Consider the following 27,531-nt stretch of genomic DNA (forward strand, 5'->3'; position numbering starts at 1 on the left):
GGGTCAGAAGTAATGAAATAAGCAGGCAGACAGATAACAGAACCCTGCATTTCTACCATTGCGGACATTGTTAATGCAGATAAGGGTAGTAGTCTTCTTGTACACATTTCATGATCTATCTAGTACTTATGGATGTGAGCTCTAGGCTGGTGTGAGTGGTGCTATAGGCAAATGTTATTTCTTTGGCACATTAAGTAAAGGTCACGGGAAGCAGCACGTCCTGTTAACAGCAAACCAGTAATCCGCATTGATGTGTCACCAGTCCCCCTGATGCTTAGCCAATCGTGTAAGCAGATAAAGCACAGCTCAGCTGAGCAGTAACTGCAGTGAGGACAAATGCTGCATCACGCCCATAGGAGGATTCTGCAGCTTAACCACTGCTTGGCTGGATATACTACAGTGCACAATACGGAGCTATACAGCACAGACACCTTCTGGATTATGGGAAGACTTGCATCACGTCAGAAATCTCTTTCTTGTGTGCACTATGGTCATTTTCTATCAGCAGTCTTATGAGACATCAATCCATGTGTATGACAATCTTAGCCAACAATAAGCTCAGCTCTGTGAAATAAATGAGACCTTATCATCCAGCATCATAGCAGTATATTAGTAGCAAGGGCGAGTTCCCACACGCTATACCTCTAATGGTGCGCAAAACAAAGGCCTCTGATTTATGCCATGAACCTTGTGTATGCTGCAAAAAAAAGAATTTTTACAATATATTTTATTAAAAAACAAAAAAAGTACCGTATTTTTCGGACTATAAGACACACCTAGGTTTTAGAGGAGGAAAATAGGGAAAAAAATTTTTGAAGCAAAAACTGGTAAAATATTTAATATATGGGAGTTGTAGTTTTGCAACAGCTGCAAGGCCACATTGACAGGTGACCCTGCAGCTGTACGGGGATGCATAGAGCGTTTTTTTTGCGGGGCCAGCTGTAATTTTTAGTTATACCATTTTGGGGGATATCTATTGCTTAGATCACCTTGTATTGAAAAAAAAACAGGAGGTGATTTAGAACTTCTATTTATTTCATATTTTTAAAGCTTTTTTTTTTTTTTTACTATTTTATTCCCCCCGGGGGCTTGACCCTGCAGTCGCTTGATTGCAAGTCCCATAGACGGCAATACAACTGTATTGCCGTCTATGGGACATTCTGTGTATTAGTATTACGGCTGGTCATAGAGACCAGCCGCAATACTAATATATAGCCGTGACAGGCCGGGGAGCCTCATTAGGCTCCCGGCTGTCACCCGAACAGGTCGGCTCCTGCGATATCGCCACGCAGGAGCCGGCCTGCAACTTTACAGGTACGGGGCCGGTGGGGACCGGCCCCGGGGGAGAAGGGGCCACGGATACTGACCCGGCATCCGCTGTACTAGAGAGGCGGATGCCGGGGAGGGATAGACGCCGGGGCCTGAGACATCGCTACGATCCTCTGCCCTTCATGAAGCCAGCGGCGGGGGCACGGAGGAGCCCCTGCCGTTGCTGGCTTCATGCATGGCAGAGGAGCGCAGCGATGTCTCAGGCCCCGGCACCTGTAATGGCGCCTATCACTTGCCGGCTTCCGCCTCTCTATTACAGCGGATGCCAGGCGCTACCTTCAGACTATAAGACGCACCCTTCTTTTCCCCAAAAATTTTTGCGTCTTATAGTCCGAAAAATACGGTATATCTGCTAACTCAGTAGTTACACTCATGTATAAGGGTTACCAGGTATCTATTATGTGAGTGGCAAAAGATGTAAGGGAGGTACAGTATAATCCGATGTAGACCACTGAAAGGTTATGGTGGTCCAGGAGACAGACAGTGACGTACAGAAAAACTCCTATGCCCCAGTGCAAATTTTTAATTTGGGCCCCTACACATCTCCAATATATATATATATATATATATATATATATATATATATATATGTAATTTTTTTTAATAATCCTGTGCGTAGTGTAATGCAGTTTACTAACTTACTTCTTACTTGATATTGCTACTCATTCCCCTTCACTTGAATGGAATTGAGCTGCCACTGTACCATGTGACCGATGAATGTGATATCATCGGCAAAGGAATGAGGCTCCAGTGCATGTAAGTACCATGACCTCTTCACACAGCTGATTGGCAGGGGTACTGGACGTTGGACCTCCACTGATCACCTATTGATGACGTACCCTAAGGTCAAGTCCTAGAAATCCCCTTATAGACACTGATAACATTCTACACAACAAATTAAAATATATAATGTATATGAATAATCAGTTTGTTGAAAAGACAGCTCTGATACATTGTAGTAGTCCTGCGTCTGTGTGACTTTATGTTCAGGATAGGTTTTCAGCTTTAATATATACATAAGTGTATATTCACATTCCATTCACTGACAGTAATATGCTTCAGAACTGAAATCTCCCATTTACTTCTTGCTTTATCACTCTCTCCATAGTTTGTTCTATGAAAAGGTCATATTAAACAATACAGTAGGAAGAATTACTTATCTGTCTACATTACACATGCTCAGAGGAGCTGACAAGCATACTTGATGACTGTTTCTTGACTGTTCCCACTGACAACCAGAACTCATAGCTTTGGGCAATAATACAGGCTGTAACTAAACTGCAGAATAATACAAGTAATAAAATATTCTGTAAAGTCACTCAGCTTTTTATGTGGATTGTTGCTACTGTAACAAGGTGATTTAGAGTGGTCAACCATAGGCGGTATAAGAGCAGGACACAGCTAATACAGTTCATTTATGTGCAGTAAGGTAAGCAGAACGCTATGCCTCAATGTATAGATTATATCATGTGCAGATTTTGTTGGTTATCATATATTATTATTATGCAGAAGGGCAAATGGTTTACAGTACAAATAGATCTGCAGGGAAACGAGAAGAGCTGAAGCCGAAAACCAGATAAAGAGAAATGAGAGCCGGAGAAGATGTGAGTCACTGCATTGCTACTCCTACTGGATTCTAAACTAGCGCCAGCAAGCACAAGCCATTCATGCCGGCCAGGTCTTGATCTTCTGGCAAAGCTTAACTCTTGTAACAAAGTATTTACCAATTACATTAAAAGGTTACCTTAAGGCGCTGAAATAGCTGAGCTCTAGTATACGCATGAACAGCTGACACACTCAATTCAAACCTATACAGGAGATTATATTTGCAATGATCTGTGAATGTCAACATCACATGAAAATTACTTTGTATACACACGGACAGCTACTGCTACACCCTTGTCATCACTTGGTCCACATTTTATGTATATATGGTATTCGCGTTTTTCATGGACACCATACGTACCCATTCAGTTCAGTGTGTTTATTTATGGACCTCATTTCCACAAAAAAGCAATGGAATCATGCTGATCACGGATGCATCACATCAAGGAAAGTCTATGGGTCCATGAAATATACAGACAACATCTGTGTGTCATCCGTTTTTCATGAACTTAGAGACATTCGAAATATAGAAATAAAATAAGATGTACACCATCTGCAAACAAGCAGGGATGCGGCCATGTGAATAAGACCTTAGATTGATGCTGGGATTACACAGTCCTTAATAGATTAAGACTGCGGACCCTTATTGCAAAAACAGAGAAAAAAACACTTTGTTTTACAGTACCAGCAAAATGAATGAGAGCTCATCCACATATTGCGAGGAAAAAAGGAACTGTGGAAATGCTTTTTCTTTTAAACAGCATGTTCATTTTAGCTGCGTCAGTGCAAGCACTTTTCCTATACATTTAATATGGGAAGGAAAAAAAGTAGAGAAAAGCGTAGCAAAAATTCAATGAAAAATGCAAGGGGGAAAAACGGAATGCATCTTCGCTGTGGTTTTTTGCTGCGATTTGCTACGTGGGGGTTGTAGACTTACTGTAGAACTGCATATCATTTTTAACTGCAACAATGAGTAGTACAAGTTACCATACATGTCACCTGTATGCTACTAACCAATAGACCAGAGGTGTTCAATGTAAGGATACAAGTGACATGCTACTCATTATTACTGCCTTTAAAAACTGCATGCAGTTCATCAGCAAAACAGTGCTGTGTGAACCCAGCCTCAAAATGCATAACGTAAGCATTGTGTATAAGGCCGTACTTGATATTAACTTGGTAATGCAGGTTACCAGTATAGACTGAATAATGCTGATCCTTACAATATGTAAGTAAATAAGATCATACTAAGAATATGCCACAAAATTGACAGATCTCTTAATTATGATTATGACACTACAAGTATAGAGGACAGCTTGGTACTGTGAAAGTCACCTGGGGGTCACCTGGAATGAAGCCGTAAATGTTTTCCATTGAATTAGCCATGCATCATGTCACTGCCTACAGGCAGAAAGTCACATGCGCACATTGATCAATGGTGGGTACATCAGGACGGAGCAGCACATGGAAAATCTGATGGGAATATCCTCTAGGCTAAAGCCCCTCATTGCGGAAATGCAGCGTTTTTTTTGTTTTTTGGGTGGGGTTTAAACGCAACATGTCAATTAAAACAGAAAATCAGCAGAAAAAATTTTGCAAAAACACTATCAGAAAAACTTCAGAAAAACGCAATGTGTTTCTTTTCCCGCAGCAGTTTCTAGATGCATTTCGCAACTTGGGGCTATAGCCTTAATCACCATTAGTGCCAATACTATTTGGATTTTAATTATTCCAATGACAAGTATTTTATACATTTAGGCACAGACTCCCTGCAGTCCAGGAACTACCATATAGTGCTTTCACATTGTGCTGTATTCTTCCCTATAATCAATACTTGCAGGGAGAATATATGTCAGACAGCATGCAATGGAACATGCCACAATTTGTCTTCTTAAGGATTCTATATGAATCTGTGAGAGAAGGCTTTCTGTTCTCACAGAAATCAGAGCAATTCTTTAGCATATTCTGAGGGCAGACTATGGACTTTGTATTACAGATCTGTACAATATGGATCTGTATAATCCCTATGTAGAGACCATAAAGAAACAGTTGGAATCACATAACTAATGAAATCTTTACAGCCCTGCTGTTTCCAGGGTTGTTAAGAGAAGGTTCCTGTATGTAAAGAAAGTAAAGGAGAAGATAAAATGACATTACAGAATAACAGTAAGGCTAAACTGTGGCCTCTATAAAGTTATTATTAAAGGTTTTCTTACTGTTGCCTCCACTCCTAAGAATCTGAGGAATGTGTCCTTTAGCTAGTTGGTAAAAAATGAAGCACTAAATACATGTTCATTGCTTTCTATGGTTTGACTATGACAGATACGAAAAATGTAAAAAAAAAAATAAAACAATCTGTGTCTCAAACACACGATCATCTATCTATCTTTCTCATATCTATCTGAAATCTATGTATTTATTTATATATCTGTTGCATATCACATATATTTCTTATTTATATCTATCTATCTGTAGCATATCTAGTTGTATATCTCATATGTCTCATATCTTTGGTATATCTGTCTGTCACATGTCTATCTATCTCATAACTATCTATCTATCTATCTATCTATCCATCTATCTATCTATCTATCTCACTCTATTGAAGTATCATGTTTATCATAACAAGTGTTTCTTCTCTGTGACTTAATGTACTCACCATACATTCCTGCTCAGAGATTTCTTCAATATTGTATCCATAGTAATCCAAAATTTTCTCCAAATCACTGATATTTCCAACATGACCAATTGTTTTCCCAGTGTGACATGCCTGGCAGAGTGGTGCATTGCCCATAACTATATAACCCTAAGCTATGGACTTGTCAGCAGCATCAGACATCCACGTGCACTTCAGACAGCCAGTGTTCACTACTCCTCTCAGTTTATCCCTCGGCTCACTGGAGTCTCTCTGGGGATTCATCTCCAACAACTGCGGTCATCACTGAGTGACCATTTCCAATTCGGGCACTGTCTGTCTATTTTTACACCTACTAGGCCAGTTATGCATGTAAATGGAGTTAGGAGGGGGCTGCCTACCAATACACAGCCAGCCTTCTTAGCACATGGAGTAAACGTCTGCCAGTGTGAAATGCCATTCTGTGCATGTGAGCCCTATTGAATTACTTACTGTGGCCCATGTTTTGATTTTTTTTCTCCTTGCTGTCCTTCTGATTATGTAAGAAATGCCATTGATGGATTGCAGTATTCCAACCACATTGCCATAATTCTAGTGCACCTAGTGTGATCTGTACTAGGCAACTCCATACAATATAGAACATGCACATGAAACTTAAAGAGGTATTCCCATGAACATAACCATTATTAAATGTGTAGATAATTAAAAGTTAAACATTTTTGCAAATATAAGTACTGAAACATTTTACATAGTTTTAAAGATTTTCTCTAAATATCTTATGGTCATAAGTATGCAGGACCTTTCTAAGGTCAGAAAATCAGCTATGATTTCCTTATTGTGGCCGGGATATTTTCTGATACATGTAGTGTCCCTGTCTGATAACCCAGCTACAATAAGTAAATCATAGCTGGGTTCCTGACAAGTCCCAGACCATAGAAAGTTTCTGCATTAGTGGTCGTATCCATTGGCAACCGATCAAGACAACAGACTCTCACCACTAAGAAAGTTAAAATCTTTAAAACCCTGCAGAATTTTTAACCACTTATATATGCAAAAATGTTTAACTTTTAATTATCTACAAATATAGATATGATTATGTACATGGGAATACCCTTTAGGCTTGCCATTTACATTAGATTAATATTAGTCAAACCCATGGAATAAGTGGTACCGATGTTAGCAGAACAGCCCAACTATCTAATACGTATGAGGGTCTGCTGACTCTTCTAACAGCAAATTTCCGGGGAGAAAAAGATCAGGAAGTTGGATTACCCCAATTTTACACTGATATCCTGCATGGAGAACTTTCATCTCTGCTGATTTTAGACAGAATCTGCAGGGGAGTCTCCTCCGGAGACTGCAATGCAGATATGTACCTAGCCTGACGGATTTTAAAAAAGAAACTTAAGAATAGAATATGTGAGCTATACATGGGCTATAGCAATGCTAACAAGAAGTGGTGACTGGCGATGAAAACCTCAGCAAAGAGACACTGGGGGAAGGAATCTTAGCATTCTAGCCCACAACAGATCACGGTATATAGTGTTGTAACTGAATGGGATCTGTAGCTACCTGTGTCGCTGGCAGATGGGCTCTCACTATTTGATTAACCTCATTGTCATCACTATCACTACATATATATATATATATATATATATATATATATTAGACATGGTAGCAATGTGCATAGTGCTTTAGCATAGTGCTGCTGCAGTTCTTTTGAGTTTGCATATGTATTTTAGCTACGTGCAGCATGTACCTGCACACATATTCTAAGCAGCACTTTTCTCTCCGCATGATTTGTGAGGAAACCACACCAACCCCATTATAGTCTTTGGGGTTCGCAGGTTTCTTTAGGTATCCACTTTTTAATGCTTATAGGTTTCCGTTAGGGAAAGCAGACTCCCTGAATGGAAACCCGAATACAGATGTGAACCGGGACTAAGTTTGCCAGTTTGTTACTTACGGTGTACAGAAAGTATAACTGTAATAAACTGTGCAAATGCTAAATATTCAACTCACTACATTTCTGTAAGATAAAGACTACAGGTGGCCATTTACTAATATACCAGCTGTGTGCATATAATGTGCCATGGTTTTTCCTTCACGTAGTATGCACCAGATTCATCAGCAGGGTGTAGAGTACTGCCCATTCATGGTTCTCTGGTCTTAAATGCACTTTTTTAATGTAGATTGTGAGCCCATATAATGGGTATGTCTTTGGAGAGTGGGAGGAAATCTATGCAAACACAGAGAGAACATGCAAACTCCTAGCAGATATTGCCCTAGGCAGAATTTGAACCCATGACTCTTGCGCTGCAAGGCTGCAGTATTAACCATTGAGTCACCAGGCTGCCCCCTTAAATGCATTTTTGATACAGATGACCTATCCACAGCATAGGTCTGCAGTATCTGATCTGTTAGACCCAATACCCGGACACCGCACAGATACAATAATCTGGCTGCATCTGAGAGCTATTCAAGTAATAGAAGTGAAGCTACAATTCCCCGACCCCATCACTATACAGCCCTGGGATTTCAGCTCTGCTCCTGTTACTTAAATAGGGGCAGGCTGCTTTGGCTTACCATCCACTGCTGCAGATTATAAGACTTGGAGGCAGTTGCATAAGCAGATCTATGCGGGGTCTGTGTGTTGGACCCCACAGATCAGAGACTGATGACCTATCCTTTGGAAAAAGACTACCATGCACTGTGACCGCCCAAATCATTTACCTGAGACCAGTGTTCTTCCTCATTAGATCTATGGGCACAGGGGCAACTAAAGCCACCTACCTGCCTTCCAAACAGAAGTACAAATCTAAGCCTTGTACATGTCTATCTCCCTATATTATAAAAATGAATTTCTGTCTGTCTGTCTGTCTGTCTGTCTGTGCTCTAATGCGAACCAAACGGCTGGACCGATCTTCACCAAATTTGGTACAGAGATACTTCAGGTATCCGGGAAGGTTTAAGACGAGACTCCAACTCACTCGGACGTACCGTTGCTGAGATACAGCATTCCAAACACAGTGCCCCCCCCCCCCCTTAGCCAATACAAACCTGCAAGTCTTTCACTCATATTCCAACTGCAATACACATGGTCACTCCACATGCACAATACAACACTGATATCCAGACTGAGATACACGCATCAGAGGATTAGATACACAGATCAGCAAACAGTATCACACTCCAGAAGATTAGATACACGCGTCTGCACACAGTCCCACAAACCAGAGGATTAAATACGCACTTCTGCACACAGTTCCACACACTGAAGGATTTGATACGTGCGTCTGCACACAGTTCCATATGCCGAAGGATTAGATACACACGTCTGCACAAAGTACCACACCCCGGGGGATTGGATACATGCGTCTGCAGACAGCCCCACAAACCAGAGGATTAGAGACACGCATCTGCACAGAGTACCACATGCCGTAGGATTAGATACACGCGTCTACACACAGTTCCACACTCCAGAGGATTAGATACGCGCGTCTGCACACAGTTGTACACGCCATAGGATTAGATACACGTTTCTGCACACAGTACCACATGCAGTAGGATTAGATACGCGCGTCTGCACACAGTACCACATGCCGGGGGAATGGATACGCGCTTCTACACACAGTTCCACACGCCGTAGGATTAGATACGTGCGTCTACACACAATACCACACAGGGGAGGATTAGATACACGTGTCTTCACACAGTTGTACACACCATAGAATTAGATACACGCGTCTGCACACAGTACCACATGCCGTAGGATTAGATACGTGCGTCTACACACAGTACCACATGCCGTAGGATTAGATACACATGTCTGCACACAGTACCACATGCCGTAGGATTAGATACACGCGTCTACACACAGTTCCACACCCCAGAGGATTAGATACGCACGTCTGCACACAGTTGTACATGCCATAGGATTAGATACACGCGTCTGCACACAGTACCACATGCAGTAGGATTAGATACGCGCCTCTACACATAGTTCCATACGCCGAAGGATTAGATACGCGCCTCTTCACACAATACGACACAGGGGAGGATTAGATACATGTGTGTGCACACAGTATCACACTTTGGAGGATTAGATACATGCCTCTGCACACAGTACTACAAGCCAGAGAATTAGATATGCGTCTCAGCACACAGTATCACACGGGGGAGTATTAGATACACACGTCTGCACACATTACCACACGGGGGAGGATTAGATACGCGCGTCTACACACAGTACCACATGCCGTAGGATTAGATACGCGTGTCTGCACACAGTGCCACATGCCGGGGAATTGGAGACGCGCGTCTACACACAGTTCCACATGTCGTAGGATTAGATACGCGCCTCTTCACACAATACCACACAGGGGAGGATTAGATACACGTGTCTTCACACAATTGTACACGCCATAGGATTAGATACACGCGTCTGCACACAGTACCACATGCCGTAGGATTAGATACGCGCGTCTACACACAGTACCACATGCCGTAGGATTAGATACGCGTGTCTGCACACAGTACCACATGCCGTAGGATTAGATACGTGTGTCTACACACAGTTCCACACGCCGTAGGATTAGATACGCGCCTCTTCACACAATACCACACAGGGGAGGATTAAATACGCGCGTCTGCACACAGTGCCACACGCCAGAGTATTAGATAAGCGCGTCTACACACAGTACCAAGTTCCGTAGGATTAGATATGCGCGGCTGCACACAGTACCACATGCCGTAGCATTAGATACCCACGTCTACACACAATTCCACATGCCGTAGGATTAAATACGCGCCTCTTCACACAATACCACACAGGGGAGGATTAGATACATGCCTCTGCACACAGTACCACATGCCATAGGATTAGATACGCGCGTCTGCACACAGTACCACATGCCGGGGGATTGGATACGCGCGTCTACACACAGTTCCACATGCCGTAGGATTAGATACACGCGTCTGCACACAGTACCACACGGGGAGGATTAGATACGCGCGTCTGCACACAGTACCACACGGGGAGGATTAGATACGCGCGTCTGCACACAGTACCACACGGGGGAGGATTAGATACGCGCATCTACACACACTACCACATGCCATAGGATTAGATACGCGCGTCTGCACACAGTACCACATGCTGGGGGATTGGATACGCGCGTCTACACACAGTTCCACACGCCGTAGGATTAGATATGCGCCTCTTCACACAATACCACACAGGGGAGGATTAGATACACGTGTCTTCACACAGTTGTACACGCCATAGGATTAGATACACACGTCTGCACACAGTACCACATGCCGTAGGATTAGATACTTGCATCTAAACACAGTACTACATGGGGAAGGATTAGATACAGCTTTACTCCAGGTATCCATAACAACTGATCACAGGTTTTTCACTGACATTCAAAATGAGATACACATAATCACATGACGCTTATGGACATACACACAAACCACATACAAAATACACCAATGCAAAATTGGACAATTCTTATGGGGCCACTACACAAACATAAAATGTAATATATCCGTGCGAAGCCGGGTCCTCCCTCTAGTAATTAATATAAAGAGATAGATACCAATGCACGCTCCTAACATCAATGATGCAGTAGTCACTTATACCGATTGCTACTTAGTGCTGGCAATTTCTGTCTGTAAATCACCAGGCCTTTGTAGCTCACAATGAAATGCAATCCCTGTACGGGTTAATTTCAGTCTGAGTATTGGAAACAATTGACATATTCTCCAAATGCAATTCTGACACGATAGTGATTACTGTAGTTATTTTTGGAATAAAGAATGACCTCTGAATTTTTCCTTCATGCTTCTGCACTCCAGATTAGAAGAGCTGAATTTAATGAAACAGTGATTGACATTTGCAACACACTGCTCAGGTCTTCAGCACTCACAGAATACAGTTTGGGTTGCAGAAAATCTGTGATTTTAATAGGACATGAGCACATGAACTTTTACTATAGGAAACTGGTTCAATGAAAGCATAGTTAGAGGAACACATCTGTGGCAAATATATAAAAATATATTCTTCACTGCATAAGGATCATTTTCTTGTGAAGGGAGTCTCAGGGGTCGCACCCAATATAAGGAAAAGAATACTATAAACAATACATGATAGTTGGGAGGCCTGGTGAAGACTTTGTACTGGGGCCCAGAAGCTTTGCATTGTGCCTCTGGATGGTAATATACATTAGAGTACTTTTGGGTAAACCCACCACCCAAATTTATCAGGACCAGCCAACCATCTAATGTGTATGGTAATGTTAAAACGTTCCCCTGATGGTAGATGCTACAGAGAAGGGTCAGGATACTGTATTTCAACACGCCCAATGTTTTTGTTCTCATAGGAGACATGTTATTGCCAGGCCTACACATGCACACTTAGGGGTCAGGAGGAAAGCTGTCAGTCAAATGACCATCTGTTGGACAGCTATCTAATGCATGTGGCCTGGCCTGCTTAAGGGTCCATTCACACAGCGTAAACGTGCGCTCATTTTGGCACAATGCACATGTAAAGAATACACGTGTAAAAATGAGACTCTCATTGACTTCAATGACATTTTTTACACGTGTAATAAAAGTGCCAGAAAACATGTTATTGCCAGGCCTACACATGCACACTTAGGGGTCAGGAGGAAAGCTGTCAGACTACACATCAGGACATACACAGCAAACAGGCACATTCTGACTCCCCATTGCGGCAGTTCCTTTGCACTTGAAGAAGGGCGACTCTTGCCCGAAAAGCTTTGTGCAGAACTTTAATAAAGTGTTATCTTTCAAATTGGTGAAGCGCGGTCCTCTGTCCTGGTCTTTATATATATCTTCCACACCAATGGTGAATAAGATCCAGCTGCTCAATCACGTATAGGGAGAAACCCCCTAAAATCGGTTTCCAGGCGCATACGGTAGTTGTGAATTCCTCACAACTCCATCAGGTGAGAGTACATCTAACTCTTGGTACTACACCCCCAACTATACGGTATTTCACCATATACAGCTCGGTGCTGTCTTGCTTTTTATTGAAGTCAATGGGAGTCTTATTTTTACACATGTATTCTTTACACGTGTATTGTGCCAAAATGAGCGCGTGTTTACGCCGTGTGAATGGACCCTAAGGCTGGGTTCACATCTGCAATCAATTTCCATTTGGGGATTCCATCCCTCATTATGCTTGAAAAATGCATTTGTCGGGCGGAAACCTGACGGACCTAATTATAGTCTATGCGGTCCGTAAGTTTCCATGGGAAACCGCTTTTTAAGCAGATTGGGTTTCCGTTTTTCAGGTCCCCAAGTGGTAACAGTTTATTTTCTTTTCAATGATTTTTATTAATTTTCATAATAACAGACAAAACAAGGATAACATAGGTTATAAAAACGGGAGCAGCAAATAAGACCGCATTTGGAGAAATTACGGTATACTATCGAAGTATAATATTAGTTAATTTACGAGGAAGAACAATTAAAGTCCATCAATCATCAAGTGGAGGTGTTTGGCGGTTATTGAAAGAATATGGGAACCTGTAGAGAGACGGTTAAGCGGGGAACAAGAAAAAACAAGGGGGATAAGGCTCAGTTCACATCTGAACCAGAGTCTTAGTTGGACTTTTTCTTCTGCCGCTTTCAGTTTTAAATAGGCAGACACCCATAGGAAATAGGATCCAGCAGGCTCTGTCTGTAACCACTATTAGAGAGGTCCACCTGTTCTCTGACCAACGGATAGGCCAACGCTAGTGTGATCCTAGCATTACTCACTCATTATGGGATGTCTATAGCTACAGTAATGTAGTGTAGAGGTTTCCTAACATAATCTACAGCTTCAGTACACGGTGACTCCGCGCCCCGCGCCCACACCGTATCCTAGCAACCAGATTCCTGTGCTCATCTCGCAGCCATTACATAACAACAGGTAAGCGCTATGTAGAGCTGCCTCATACCCTCCCCAAATACATCTCTCTTCAGATACTGATTGTGAAATGTGAAATTCGCAGAAACGAAAAAAAAAAATCTTACCCTATTATCAGCATTCTTTCCCTATTAAACATTTTTGGCAACCTTATCAAATATCACAGGTAGTTTTCCTTTTAGCAGTAATACTATTACTGTTATTACTGTTTTTCATACATGTATGCTAATTTATTTCATCTAGCTGTGGCCATACACATTACACTAAGGTTGGCCAATTTTGGCAGGCCTGGCTACCACCCCATGTGTATTTGATAATCCGGTCATTTAATTTGTTCTACGTTTGGGGAAACGGATTTGGCATGTTAGCCGCCATCTGAGGTGTGAGGTCAGGCTTACTCCCACCTTCTTATTCACCTGTAACCCTACAGCTATACAGTGTGTATGGCTACGCTACGGTATCTTCTAGCTTATTTCTCTATATGTACAAGTCACTATAATCATACATGTAATAATTCTAGGCTGCTGTGACCAGAATATCATTCAACATCCTCCCACCTCATCACTTACATGGACAACCCAGCTAAACCCTTCCTCCCCTTCTGTAATATCTAGCATAAATCTACAGTACGCAGACTGCAGCATTGTACAGTCCCTGCGAGGTGGATGAGATTCTAGCAAATCCCATGCACACATTGCAGAAAAATACACGCAGCGCAAATGCTGCAATTTCCAAAACCATAGCATTTTTGGAAATCGCCTCATGTGAATTAATGTACGGACACACTGGTTTCCCTATAGGTATAATTGAAGAAGAAAGTCCACAGAGGAAACCTCTGCTGACTTTCTGTGTGCAAATGCACAATGTATTGCTGATTTTTTTTTTCCTGCAGCGCTTTTTCGCTGCAGCCCGTTACGTGGGGCTTTAGCCTAAAACATATTTACCATATCTATTTATAATAGGCCTTTTAAAGCATGCATTAAAGACAATAAGGCCAGGGCCCCATGTGGCATTTTACAGTTCCTGCTTAGAGGTAACCACTGAGAACTGTGAAAAACGCTGTGGGAAAAACCGTGATGCATTGCCACCACAGTCTTTCCCACAGCGCCTTTTTGCTGTGGCCCACTAGGTGCCTTAGCCTAAGGCAGGTAAAAAATAGACTCATGACAGAGGGTTGAGCATTAGGTCAGGGCTACACTGTGAGTTTTTGTAGCGCTATGGATTGATTTAATAGAGTGACAGCTGCAGCCATAAAATCACATTCATTCATCTGTCATTCATCTGGAGTGTAGCCGTGGATCAATAATTACAATCAATCTCTAGCGCTACGAAACGCGCAGTGTAGACCTGGCCTTATAGTAGGCACTTTATAACAAAAGGAGAGACATTGGTTATATAGTATGTTCATTACTATTTTGTCCAGGTTTGCTATGGTGGAAACATGCGGCTGGGCATGCTCTCTGAGTGACGATGAGAACGAGAACACTGACATACAGTACTGTACAGATCCATCTGCCATTTGGCTGAAGAGATTAGTGGTCCCTGCACTGAGAGTTAATCCCAGAGGGAAAGGCAGAGTGCAAGAATAAAAGGGAATAACAGAAAAAAAAGAGCAAAAAGACTGCTGTTCATGTAATACAGAAAGATACTATGCACAATATGAGGATAAAAGTTAAGAATTGTTTAAATGGATAAAATCTTTTCATGTATGGAAGTTCATGTACAATAATATTTGCAATATATACAGCTTATATGATGAATTGTCACATCATGTGAGCCCTGAAAGAGCCTGAGGCAGGATTTAATGATATTGTGCTGAAACATACCTACCTAGAAAGGATTCTTAGAAGTGACTAGCTTCTGCCTGCGACTTCGTCTGCGGGTTGTTGCTGTTGATGATCTGACTATATTCAGCAAATTGCTACCATCGATGGTTTGCCTGCTCCGGCATTTTGGCAGGTCGCAAGCCGTCCTGTTGCTGACCTTGTTCCTCACACCGTGCCTGTGATTGTTCCGGCATCTCAGCAACTCGCTGGGATGCCATATAATGAGCATGTTGTTGGTGTTCATGATCCGCCTGCTGCGGAGTTTTGACAGCTTTGAAGCTGGTCTGCTGCTGAACTCGTTCCTCACACTGTGCCCGTGATTGTTCCAGTATCTCAACAGCTCGCTGGGACGCCATATAATGAGCTTGTTGTTGGCGTTGATGATCCGCATGCTCTGGCACTTTGGCAGCTCTCAAGCTGGCCTGCTGTTGAACTTGTTTCTTGCACTGTGCCTGTGATTGTTCCGGCATCTCAGCACCTCGCTGGGACGTCAAATAATGAGTGTGTTGTTGGTGTTGATGATCCGCCTGCTCTAGCATTTCTGCAGCTATCGAGCTGGCCTGCCAATTTGGATTAAAAGTGTTTGCCCATGTCACTTTGTGTGCACTGGAGCAGATCAGATAATATGCAAATTTATATACACACTGAGGGTTAGTGTGTGTTTACACTGAGAGATAACAGTCCTGGCTTTTTCAGAAGGTGAGGTAAGAGCAGTGTAATATAGTATGTGAACATAAATTCATAACAGTCATGAAGCCATGTCATTCACAGGGATAAAAAGTAGGCTATATGTTAATCGAGGTTACAATCTATCTATGTGCCAAATTTCATTCAAATCCATTCAGCCGTTTTTGCGTGATTGACACACAAACATACAAACACAAACACACAAACATACAAACTTTCACATTTATAATATTAGTAGGATAGGATTGTAATGCTAATGTCATTATTTCCCTTATCCCCTCTTTTTTGTGTGGTATGGGATTTTATTAAAAGTTTTATCCAGATTCCTTCCCTCTTTCAGGAGCAGAGAAACATAAATTAGCTATAAAAGTATAACAACTTTACAGCTAAATAACTCTGCTATACAGTAAGCAAATATCAAAGCCACATACTGCCCTAAGGGAGACTGCGTGCTTTCAGTGGCTAAAAACAACAACAATCATAATAAAAGTAGTTAATGTCACATAGAAGACTTAGAATCAAAGATACAATTATACATCGACTTCCCCCAATTTCTCCATAGAAGTCTGTGACTCACAAATACAACTATTACATCTGCGTAAATGAGCCACAAGCTGCTACATGAACAGAAATGTGAAACCTTAAGCAAGACTTGATGGGTGGACGGATTAATAAATAAAAGGCAGTTCTCTTCATTTTGTAGGAACAAAGGAAGAACCTCAGCTGTTCAGTCCTAATCTCTAGATGGGAGCTCAAGGAACTGCTTCAGGCTCTACTGGGAACTGCTGAAATGGCTAAATCCTTCATCCTGTCCAGCATCAGAACCATAGCATGGACATGTCACCAATCATAAAGGGACGACGTGTTTATATTGCATTGTGCTGACTTCAATTTGCAATTTATAGTTACCACCCCAACCAGTTATATCCAATATAACTGAAAATATTGTAAAGTCATATATAAACAATGCATGAAATGGATAAAAGGGACATGAAATCTATCACTTATATTTATATATGTTTAATCTGTGGCATACGCTGTTTAAGTCAGTAGACTCCATAGAAGAATTCAAAATAAGGACACCCCTCCCCCACCACCACCACCAGTGCTATGATCTGGCACAACGCAACGTCTTGTGCAAACCTCCTTTTTCTGCAGGTGTGAATGTTGTGCTATAGAAACACAGTGGAGCAGATTCACTAAGAACCTGTGCTACATTGTTAATCTGGGCAACATCAAGACATACATATGATACAACAGTCTTGATAAATCAGCCCTATAAGACATAAACACCATGTCAGCAGCTAGACAGGTTACATAAAAACACTACATGTTTCCAAAATACATTTTTATGTATGTTCAAATACATACAAAAAGTTCTGAAATGTGCTCAATAGCTGATAAGGGACATAGCAGAGAATCTGTCCATTTTACCGAATTCTCTGGATTGGGGGCTTTAATGAAAACATTTCAATCACACTCACCATAAAAGACATGGTAATATGTAAAAACAAATATTTAGCCCATTACTAATAAAAATGCCAGTGGTTTGGGCACTAAAGCTGTGCCCGTGCCTACAATCTACCAGGTTGAATATAAAATGGGGGAGATTTATTACTAATGTATGACAGATTTTGGTCATAATAAAGTCTTTGGGTTTGTGACCTTCTACATGTCAGATGTACTGCCCCCACACCACTTTCCCGAAAACGGGGCGTGACAAGGGCCTGCTTCACCAGCTTTTGTATCATGTACACCAGAAAATTGGCAGAAATTATGCTGGAAATCTATGCCAGCTATGAGATTTCACTCCAGACTCATGACCTGGTGGAGACTGCACCTCATTTATGGGTATGCAAGGGCCATGTTATACATGATGTGAACCCTCCGCCGATACAGAGGATATGAAGACTAGCCTTAAAAACGTCATTTTAAAAAAATATCCCTCTGTATGCAAAATATAGTTGAAAAGTGGAGGTACATTATAAGTGTGTGCAGAGTTGTAGGTTTTTCTTCACTGGGAAAAGGGTAAAGAGTAAGTTCAATTGCTAGTCCTGTACCTAAATACCTTACTCATGGCAATGTACGTTGTTAATACCCCTAAGCACCCAGCATCCTATGTACCAGCCCCTCACCAATATTGACAAAGATACACTGTAATATGAATAATACAACCATATACCAAGGTATGAAAATCATCACCATTTTTACATTTCAATATTTGTCTACTACAATTGTTGTATATCTGTGCTTTATGCCTTGGTGGTGAATGCAACATCATGTACACTGCATGAGGCTTCTGTTAGACTCTGTCCCCTGCATTGTCGTCGGTGTTAAGGAAAGCTGCACAGATTACATTTTGTAATTAAAATGTGTCCTGACTCACAGCCAAATGTCTGGCAGTGCCCCATCAAATCCGACAAGGCAACAAGTAAGAAAATGCAGAAAAAAGTGTCTGAACATTTGGTAATCTCGCTCTTCAAATTATTATGTTAGAGAGGATTTGGACTATTACAGTACAAGCTGTTCACCTATCAATTCTGAAATCAGACAGGACGCCTTCAATAATTATATTGTCTGCCTCTAGAAAACAGACAGGCCAATCTCTACCGAAGCCATGTGCAAGTGCACAGACACTGTAGGGATGAAATGGGCAGGAATGATTTCCTACAGAGAACAGACTGCTTGAGGGGGCAGAGGTTAAAAGATTGTCTTTCCAGGGATCTTCTATTTATTCTATCCATGACAGAGAATTGGGAGATGAGCAAGCACCTTAGATTTATTTAGAAGATATATATATACCAAAGATAATGATAGCATTACCAGCAATTGCTTTTTTACTTTGTCAGTTTTTTATTTAAATTAATCTCAGCATATTGTCTCCATTTCATATTCAATCTTTGGAGTATATATATGTATATATATTAAAAAAAACACAGGAAAAAAATAAAATAAACCTTGACTTCAGGCACAAAATGAGCAAAATAAAATACAGCCTTAACTTCAGGCAAGAAAATAAGAAACAAAATCCTGTTCACCTGAGCAATTAACTAGACAGTAAAAATTAACTACATGTGTGGCTTACTAACAGCCACACAAACAAAACAACAAGCACGATACAGTCTCACCGAGCCCGCCCTGGACCAAACATAAGTCAGAAACCTGGGGCTGATATAGCGGGACTCCAGCACTTTGCCTGTCTGTCACCTTCTCACTATATATATATACTGTATATATATATATATATATATATATATATATATATATATATATATATATCTTGGTCATTGCCCTACAATTTGGTGCACAACTCAAACCGTGGATTATTGCCTCTAGATGATATGCAGGCCATATATTCTATCATTTATTGTGGTGGTGTTCACATATTGACTGTATTTCTGTATCTTACCAGTAGTAAGTATGTTTCTGCTGTTTTCTATACTAATGTTCATAAATACATGTGCCCGTATTACTTTTTTCATTTGGCATGGGGTTATTTTTAGCTTTGTGAATTACAAGCACACTAAAAACTGTATATACTGCAAATTTACAGACACAATACACAGGTGGTGAAGCATCATCTGTTAGCTTGCTGATGGGATGGCAGGTGCTCTACTTTGAGACCATTGCTGCTTATAGTAGAATACCAATTAATAATCCTATATTAGTCTACATCATGGCCATATATTTACAATAAAATACTTTATTAGATGTATCTCTCTCTCTATCTATCTATCTATCTATCTATCTATCTATCTATCTATCTAAAGGTATAGCTACAAACATCCCCCACATACTGTTTGGGACCTGGGGGACACTATATTGTGTGGAACTGGGGTGGGGGAGGTATTATAATATGTCATATGTCCCTGGGTGACGATTCTGTGGAACTTTGGTAGCACTACATTTTGGGGAAACTGGGGGTGAGGATACACTGTGTGAGACCCAGGAAGCACTATAGTATGTGGGACCTTTTGGTGTTTGTGGGGGGACCCCCACCCAACATATTCACTCCTCCCAAACTTCCCCTCTGGAAAATCCTGCATACGCCTCTGCCCCATACTAACCCATAGCTCACAACACCCTCTTATAAAGTACTCTCATTTATGCACTTGGCTATGTGACCTTGGACTGGCCACACGTTGTGAACTGAGTTATTTGCTAGTAATGATGTTTCAAAGCCATGCTTCATGTAGAGACATGAACACATTTATAGCAATGATTTGAGCAATAAAACAGCAATAAAAAAGATATTGTGAAAAAATACACCATGCATGGAAAAAGTGATAACAGACTAAAGTAATGTAAATGAAGAACATCCTAAACCACTAGCCTGTACTTGTACAAAGGAGACCTGGCATGTCCTAATCTGGTGAAGTCACAAAATCTCATTCATTTACCATCTATGCTATGATCAAGAATACTGATGGTTGACAGTGGCGGATCCAGGCTTTGTGGGGCTCTGGGCAATTGACTTTGGTGGGGCCCTACTTACCAGGGGAACAGGGGGTCTGGGGAACAGGGGGTCTGGGGAACAGGGAGTCTGAGGTCCCCCCCCCCAAGGATTTTTTGAAAAATTAGCCCTAAAAATGCGTTTTTGAGGCGCTTTTTTAACTATCGTATTTTTCGGACTATAAGAATAAATTTGGGGGGAAAAGAAGGGTGCGTCTTATAGTCCGAATGTGGCGCCTGGCATCCGCTGTAATAGAGAGGCGGATGCGGGCTAGGGATAGACGCCGGGGCCTGAGACATCGCTGCGCTCCTCTGTCCTGCATGAAGCCAGCAGCGGGAGGAGTGATGCTGCTATTCCGCTCCTCCGTCCCCCCGCCGCTGGCTTCATGCAGGGCAGAGGAGTGTAGCAATGTCTCAGGCCCCGGCACCTGTGCTGGCGTCTATCCCTCGCCGGCATCCGCCTCTCTAGTACAGTGGATGCCGGGTCAGTATCGGTGGCCCCTTCTCCCCCGGGGCCGGTCCCCACCAGCCCCATACCTGTGAAGTTGCAGGCCGGCTCCTGCGCGGCGATATCGCAGGAGCCGATCTGTTCGGGTGAGAGCCGGGAGCCTAATGAGGCTCCCAGGCCTGTCACTGCTATATATTAGTATTGCGGCTGGGTCTATGACCAGCTGTAATACTAATATACAGAATATCCCATAGACGGCAATACAGTTGTATTGCCGTCTATGGGACTTGCAATTAAGTGACCGCAGGTTCAAGCCCCCGGGGGGAATAAAATAGTAAAAAAAAAAAAAAAAATAGCTTTAAAAATATATACTAAAATATGAAATAAATAAAAGTTCTAAATCACCTCCTGTCCCTAGAATATATATATAAAAGTAGAAAATGATATATCATAAACCACTGGGGTTTTTTTCAATACAAGGTGATCTAAGCAATAGATATTCCCCAAAATGGTATAACTAAAAAGTACTTCTGGCCCCGCAAAAATAAAAACCACTCTATGCGTCCCTGTACAGCTGCAGGGTCACCTGTCAATGTGGCCTTGCAGCTGTTGCAAAACTACAACTCCCATATATTAAATATTTTAGCAGTTTTTGCTTCAAATTTTTTTTTCCCTATTTTCCTCCTTTAAAACCTAGGTGCGTCTTATAGTCCGAAAAATACGGTAGTTCCTGTGTCTGCACCACACATGTGACTTAGCTTCTCGCTCTCAGATAGAGGAGGGGGAAATGAGTGAGGTAGGTGAAGGCTGGGGGACTGGTCTCACCATCTATTTATAGAGCTGTATGTCCGATGCCTAGCTGCATCGGGAGCGTGCACGCAAGGCCAGCGGCATAGAAGCGACGTTATCTCGCCGCTGGCTTTGCATATGAAACCCCGCCCACCAATTGACGCAAGAAAACCAGGAAGAAAGAAGAGTTTACAACAGCGAAGACTGGTGAGTAAGGGACATAGGAATACCCCTTTAAGGGCCTCAAGCTTCTAACCGACCTACCTGACCTGCGTTTTGTTAGGTCCGCGCCGCGGGGCCCCACTGGGTGCGGGGCCCCGGGCGGTTGCCCAGCTCGCCCAGCCCTGGATCCGCCCCTGATGGTTGATACATGTAAGCGGACAATGATCATGAATCTATGTGCAGCAGAATGCTTTAAATCTGATTTTACATGACCAGGACATGCTAAACCACCTGTTTTCTACATTTCATACCTACTCTAACTTTAGAAATTGGCACCCTGAGAAGTGGTAGGATGGTAGGATCACGCGGATGAACCATCTACCATTAACATAAGGAAGTAAACTGGCCGATCAGGGGTGTTCTAAGGAAAATAAATACAATTGTTTTGTTCCTGTACAGTATGACAAGGCGATCATGCCATCTGGGCGTATTTTCAGCTGATCAACGAATTTTTATCACTTGTAATAATATAACTAAAGGCTATATATAATAGATAGATAGATAGATAGATAGATAGATAGATAGATAGATAGATAGATAGATAGATAGATAGATAGAGATATATATGTAATGAATTGTATCATCTGTGGATGTAAATATTGTTAGCCCTATAAATTGCATGTTTGGTTCCAATACAGATTCACCTAAAGCAACACAAAAGGAAAAAGAGAGGAGCGAGACATCCCTCAGACCCCACCCTCCGTCTCCTGTAACCAGGCCACATGATGACAGGCAGCACAGCATTACTCCTGGGAGAGCCTTGTGTGCCCAAACCATAATTACAGGAACATGAAAATTTCATTTAGAACGATTCATGATTCAAGACAAAGCCTGGATAGAATATATTCCTCTCTGACTGTCCACAGCAAGCAACAGCACCATCTGCACATAATGTCTGCACAAATAGTCTTGGGAAGTGCTAGATGGTAGATGCAGTTCTTCAGTTATTTCTTGTTGCAATATTTCTAATGGATGCTTTACAACTTTAATGGGAGAGAGCCTTCCATGGCTTTTAACTGTCTATACAACATATACAACTATCTATCCAAGCCCTATTTGCACCATTTGTCTTTCGTACGTAGTCCTGTCCTGTCTTCACCATTCGTCTTCTGTACTTAGCCATGCCCTATATGTACTATTTGTCTGTCATACCCAGTCACGCCCTATTTATACCATTTGCTTCCGTACCTAGCAATGTCCTATTTATAGAGATTGGTTCCGTATCCAGCAATGTCTTATTTGTACCATTAGATTTTTGTATGTAGCCATGCCCTATTTGGGCTTTTTGCCTTATATGCATAATACAATGAATCCTATTTTTTTGTCTGTGGCTGTGCTAGTCAGTACAAAGCCAGGTTTGGTATTGGCTTATTATGGGATTACTTGCGTCATTTAGTTACTAGCGGTTTGCTGGCTCATGAAATTCCTAATCTTACCAATATGACTATGATATCACAGTCAGGTGTAATTATTACAGGTGAGATTATACATATGACAGGCTTCTACACAGAAAGTCCAGGAGATTATATTGATTATGAAGGGCAGAAAGATGTAAGGATTAGGTGTGGTATCAGACTGAAAACACATTATCATGCATAACTGCACAAAAACCAATGGGAGGGACTACGACACAATGTGGATCTCGGTCTGTTAATGAAGTAATTAGCAAAAAAGCTTAATCTATGGCACAAATCCAGCATATTATCATAAATCAACTTGTCACAATATTTGATCAACTGTCCACCCAATGTATTGGGCTAGATGGCTCCCTAATAAAGGAGGGTTATTAGTTGTCTGCTCTGTGAGTAGGGGGACCAGATTCCCTGAAACACTCTTAAAGGGGCTCTATCATTGGGAAAAGTCATTTTTAACTAATCACATCCTTGCATTGGCTTTAGAAAGGCTATTCCACAGTTACCTTTAGTTATGACTCAGTGACTTCTGAATAAGTCCGTTTTTATTCATATGCTAATTAGCACCCAGCCAGCACAGGAAGTTCCCAGCAGCCTCCTCTCTGCTATTATCTCCTATCTGTGTGTGCAAACAGGAAGCTGAGTCATCAGCAGCAGCAGCCTGTGCTGTATACACATATAGGAAACAATAGCAAAGGGGGTGCACGATGCATCGTGCACCATTCTAATTGGCATATAAACAAAAACGGACTTATTCAAAAACCATTGCCTATGCAAGGATGTGATTAGTTAAAAATGACTTTTCCCAATGATAGAGCCCCTTTAAAATAAAGCTGGATCTGGGTCATTTGCCTGGATTGGCATGTATCATGTGACCATAGCTGCCCATGATATGGAGAGGAATCACAGTCATAGAATAGGCCAGGCTGATGCATGCAGATCCTGGAAGGAGGGATAATATTACATGTACACAGAGGACGTGTGTAGTATTCCCACAGTCTATGGCCAACCAATATTGCAGGTAATGGTGATCTATTCTCTAGAATGTATGACATCTTTACCAACTGAGAAATGTTTACTTAACAAACAATAACCAACAGCAGGCCTTATTTATCCATTTATCCTGTTGTACGGACCTTCACAAATTTGGTTCACTTTCTGATACACCAAAATTCTGGCTCATTTACTGATGTACCAACAAATCTGTCTCACTTTTGGATACACCAAAAATATGTCTCGTTCTGAATTGGCAAGTCTTACCACATAAATACAAAAAATCTCATAATAGCGTGAAAATTTTAAGCGAATACTTCAGAAATGGAGGATTGCGGTGAGGGAACCGCCAAACGGAACACCGAATGCACTGACAAGTGGTGAACTTATGAAAGCACACAGACCCCATATGGTATAATGGGGTCTGTGTGTTTTCCGCACGGTGTCCGCACGAGTCATGCGGAGAGAAAAGTACTTCATGAACGACTTTCCTCTCCGCATGACTCGTGCAATGGGGTCCGTGTACTTTCAGTACACACCGCTTGTCAATGCATTCGGTATTCCGTTCTCAGGGTCCCCATGCGGACTCCCCGAATGGAATACCAAACGCAGATGTGAACCAGGCCTTACATTAATGGGTTTTTATTGGTGCACTTTATCTAGAAATATGTCACATTTGATGTGTGCAATACATTTTGATTGGATAAAATGACAACAACGTATCATAATTTATTTGATATTATATGATATATATACGCCCCAGTAAGCACCCTTTAGTAATGCACCTGAATAATGTATATGAAAGATTTGATGTACACATTCATCTCCCATTCATAAATGGCTAAATAATTAGTTAATAAATCAATCTGCACCAAATATTATGGTGATGGTACAAGTACAGTCAGATTAATCCAACTCAATAAATGGCTAGTGTAAATTATACCTACTGGTTTAGGATAAAAATAAAGAACATTACTTCTGCCCTTTGGTTCCAGGAATCATTATAGACTCTAGTTACAAGACCTCTTTAGTTATTAGTGTCTAACAATAAATATTCAAGGAAAATCTTACGTTAATGAAAATGTATCAAGTAATTAGGGCCAGGGTTCCTCACTAAAGAACCCAATAAGAGAGAATATGGGGATCTGATAAGGATTAGCCCCGCTTTAGTGGCTCCATCCCTTATATGTTACAGCTATTTCTTAAAAACAATAACTTCATATTGTTTGTCTGGTATCACTATGATCAGAATCTTACCATCAGAATCTGAAGACTTAGGTAGACTCTCATGCACTTGAGCATCCCCCAGGAAAAGGATAAACTCATCTAGAATAAAATCTAAAAAAAAATCAAAAGATATTCCCTCCAGACCAGGGGATTGATTCCTGGGGGCAGTTTAATAGTTACGCCCCCCCCCCAGTTACGCCCCCCATTCATTGTGTTATGTCTAAGTAAGCATTAAGATCAGACCTTGAATAAAATGCTTTGGAGGAGTAAATTTTTTTTCTTGAAAAGGTGCAACCTCTTCTGAAATTTCTTTTGGCCAATTATATATTACTTGCTGACGTTCCAAGACTTAAAGGGGTATTACCAACTCATTTGTTCAGCAGCCTGCATGTTGTCTGCTCTGTTCACTTCCTGGTTTTCTCGGCACATTGGTGGGCAGGGTTTTACTTGCTCTGCTATCTCCCCTTTATAGCAGTATGTTTGCAGTCAGTAATGAGGGATTGGTTGTAAATGCATTACCACAGTATGAAGCTGATGTAGAAGCTGATGTAGCAGAGCTGGATTTGAGAAAGTTTGCAATACATACCGGTAACGGACTCCCTATCTCAGCCCTTATCAGCCGAATTCAATTAAACCAACTGGTAAGTGGAAGGGCGGGAGATAAAACAGCTCTGAAATACAGGAGCATTCACCTCCCCCTCCCCTATCTGAGAGCAGGGAGCTACTTCACTTGTCTGTGGCAGAGACATACACAGCTCAGAGCTGCCGCCAAGCACTCAGCCCCTCCCTCCTCCCCTGAGAGCAGGCAGCTAGTCACTTGTCAACTGAGGAGATAAGCTCAGCACCAGGCCTGTGGTCATGGAGACACAGTGTAAACAATGAAGTGAATAAATTACGATAGCGGCCAAACAAAGCAGTTTTGATAAAGCAATGCATTTAGGAAAAGTCTTAAATCCACATAAACTAGCAGTATAGATAGGATCATTGTGATGGGAAAACTCTTTCAGAAGGTTCATAAGACAACCAGCGTTAGCCAGTTCTACCCCACAGATCTTCTTCCGGTTGTTTAGGATAAATGGATGGACCACAGGATTTAAACAGTCAATGGATTCTTGGGTAGAGCCAGAATGGGACTATGAATCGGCTTGTGGAGGACATTCACTTTTTTTTTTATCTGGATCAACTCCAATGTTAGACTTAGATTTTACATTTGGGAAAGTTATCCTACAGGTATCAAACTAAGTATTCTGGCATTCTACATTTATACAACATGCATATACCGAAAGTCAAACTACAGCAATTCTTTACAAAAACTGGGGAGTAACTTTGTGTCCCTATATTAGTTATACTGGTGATCACTTTTCCTGAAGAGGCCTGTTATACGCAGAGGTCTCCTCTTCTCATCTTACAAAAAGCAACATTTTATAACACCCCAGATATACCTGTTTAAAGTGACCCTACCCTACCCTCATTTTCTCTAGTGAGAGGAAGGAACAGATCCCAGCACAGAAGCAACAATAAGAGTGAATAATACACAAATTTACAGAAAGGATCCAAAATGCGTTAATAAAGTATATTACAAAATTTTTTAATTAAACAAATACTGCAGGAAGATCAAAAATTGTCTGAAATTTTAGTTATGCTTTACGGATAGAAATTATATAAATAATCATAGGTAGAGTAAAATCACTATTGTTTATGTACATAAAGAGCAAAGACTGACTGACTATTGAGGCAGTCAATTTGTAAGGGCTTAATCACATCTGCATCCAGGTCTCCGTTTTGCAGGTTTCCGTTTCTTGCCCGAAACTGGACAGGAGACGGAAACCTGCAGTCATTTTTCAAACCCATTCATTTGAATGGGTTTGAAAAGTGTCCGGCCGTGAGCGCCAGTGAGCATTTTATGCTCCCCACGGCAAAACTGGTTTTTTTTTTAACCGGACACAGAGTCGGACATGCAG

The 27,531-nt window shown here is 41.5% G+C and overlaps 1 protein-coding gene across 5 annotated transcripts in view; it reads right to left on the minus strand.

Moving 5' to 3' along the window:
* Positions 1-27,531, minus strand: part of ANK2 (ankyrin 2) — a 188,433-nt gene that overhangs the window by 157,470 nt on the left and 3,432 nt on the right. For 4 of the 5 annotated variants that reach the window (XM_075286356.1, XM_075286347.1, XM_075286379.1 and 1 more), the window contains exon 1: positions 5,594-6,204. The exons of the other annotated variant lie outside the window; for it this stretch is intronic. In XM_075286356.1, coding sequence (XP_075142457.1) covers positions 5,594-5,728 — 135 coding nt within the window. In that variant the 5' untranslated portion in view covers positions 5,729-6,204. Of the gene's footprint in view, positions 1-5,593; positions 6,205-27,531 lie in introns of those variants that run through there. 5 annotated transcript variants of the gene reach the window in all.

Source organism: Leptodactylus fuscus, chromosome 1 (assembly GCF_031893055.1).
Source record: "Leptodactylus fuscus isolate aLepFus1 chromosome 1, aLepFus1.hap2, whole genome shotgun sequence".
NCBI lineage: Eukaryota > Metazoa > Chordata > Amphibia > Anura > Leptodactylidae > Leptodactylus > Leptodactylus fuscus.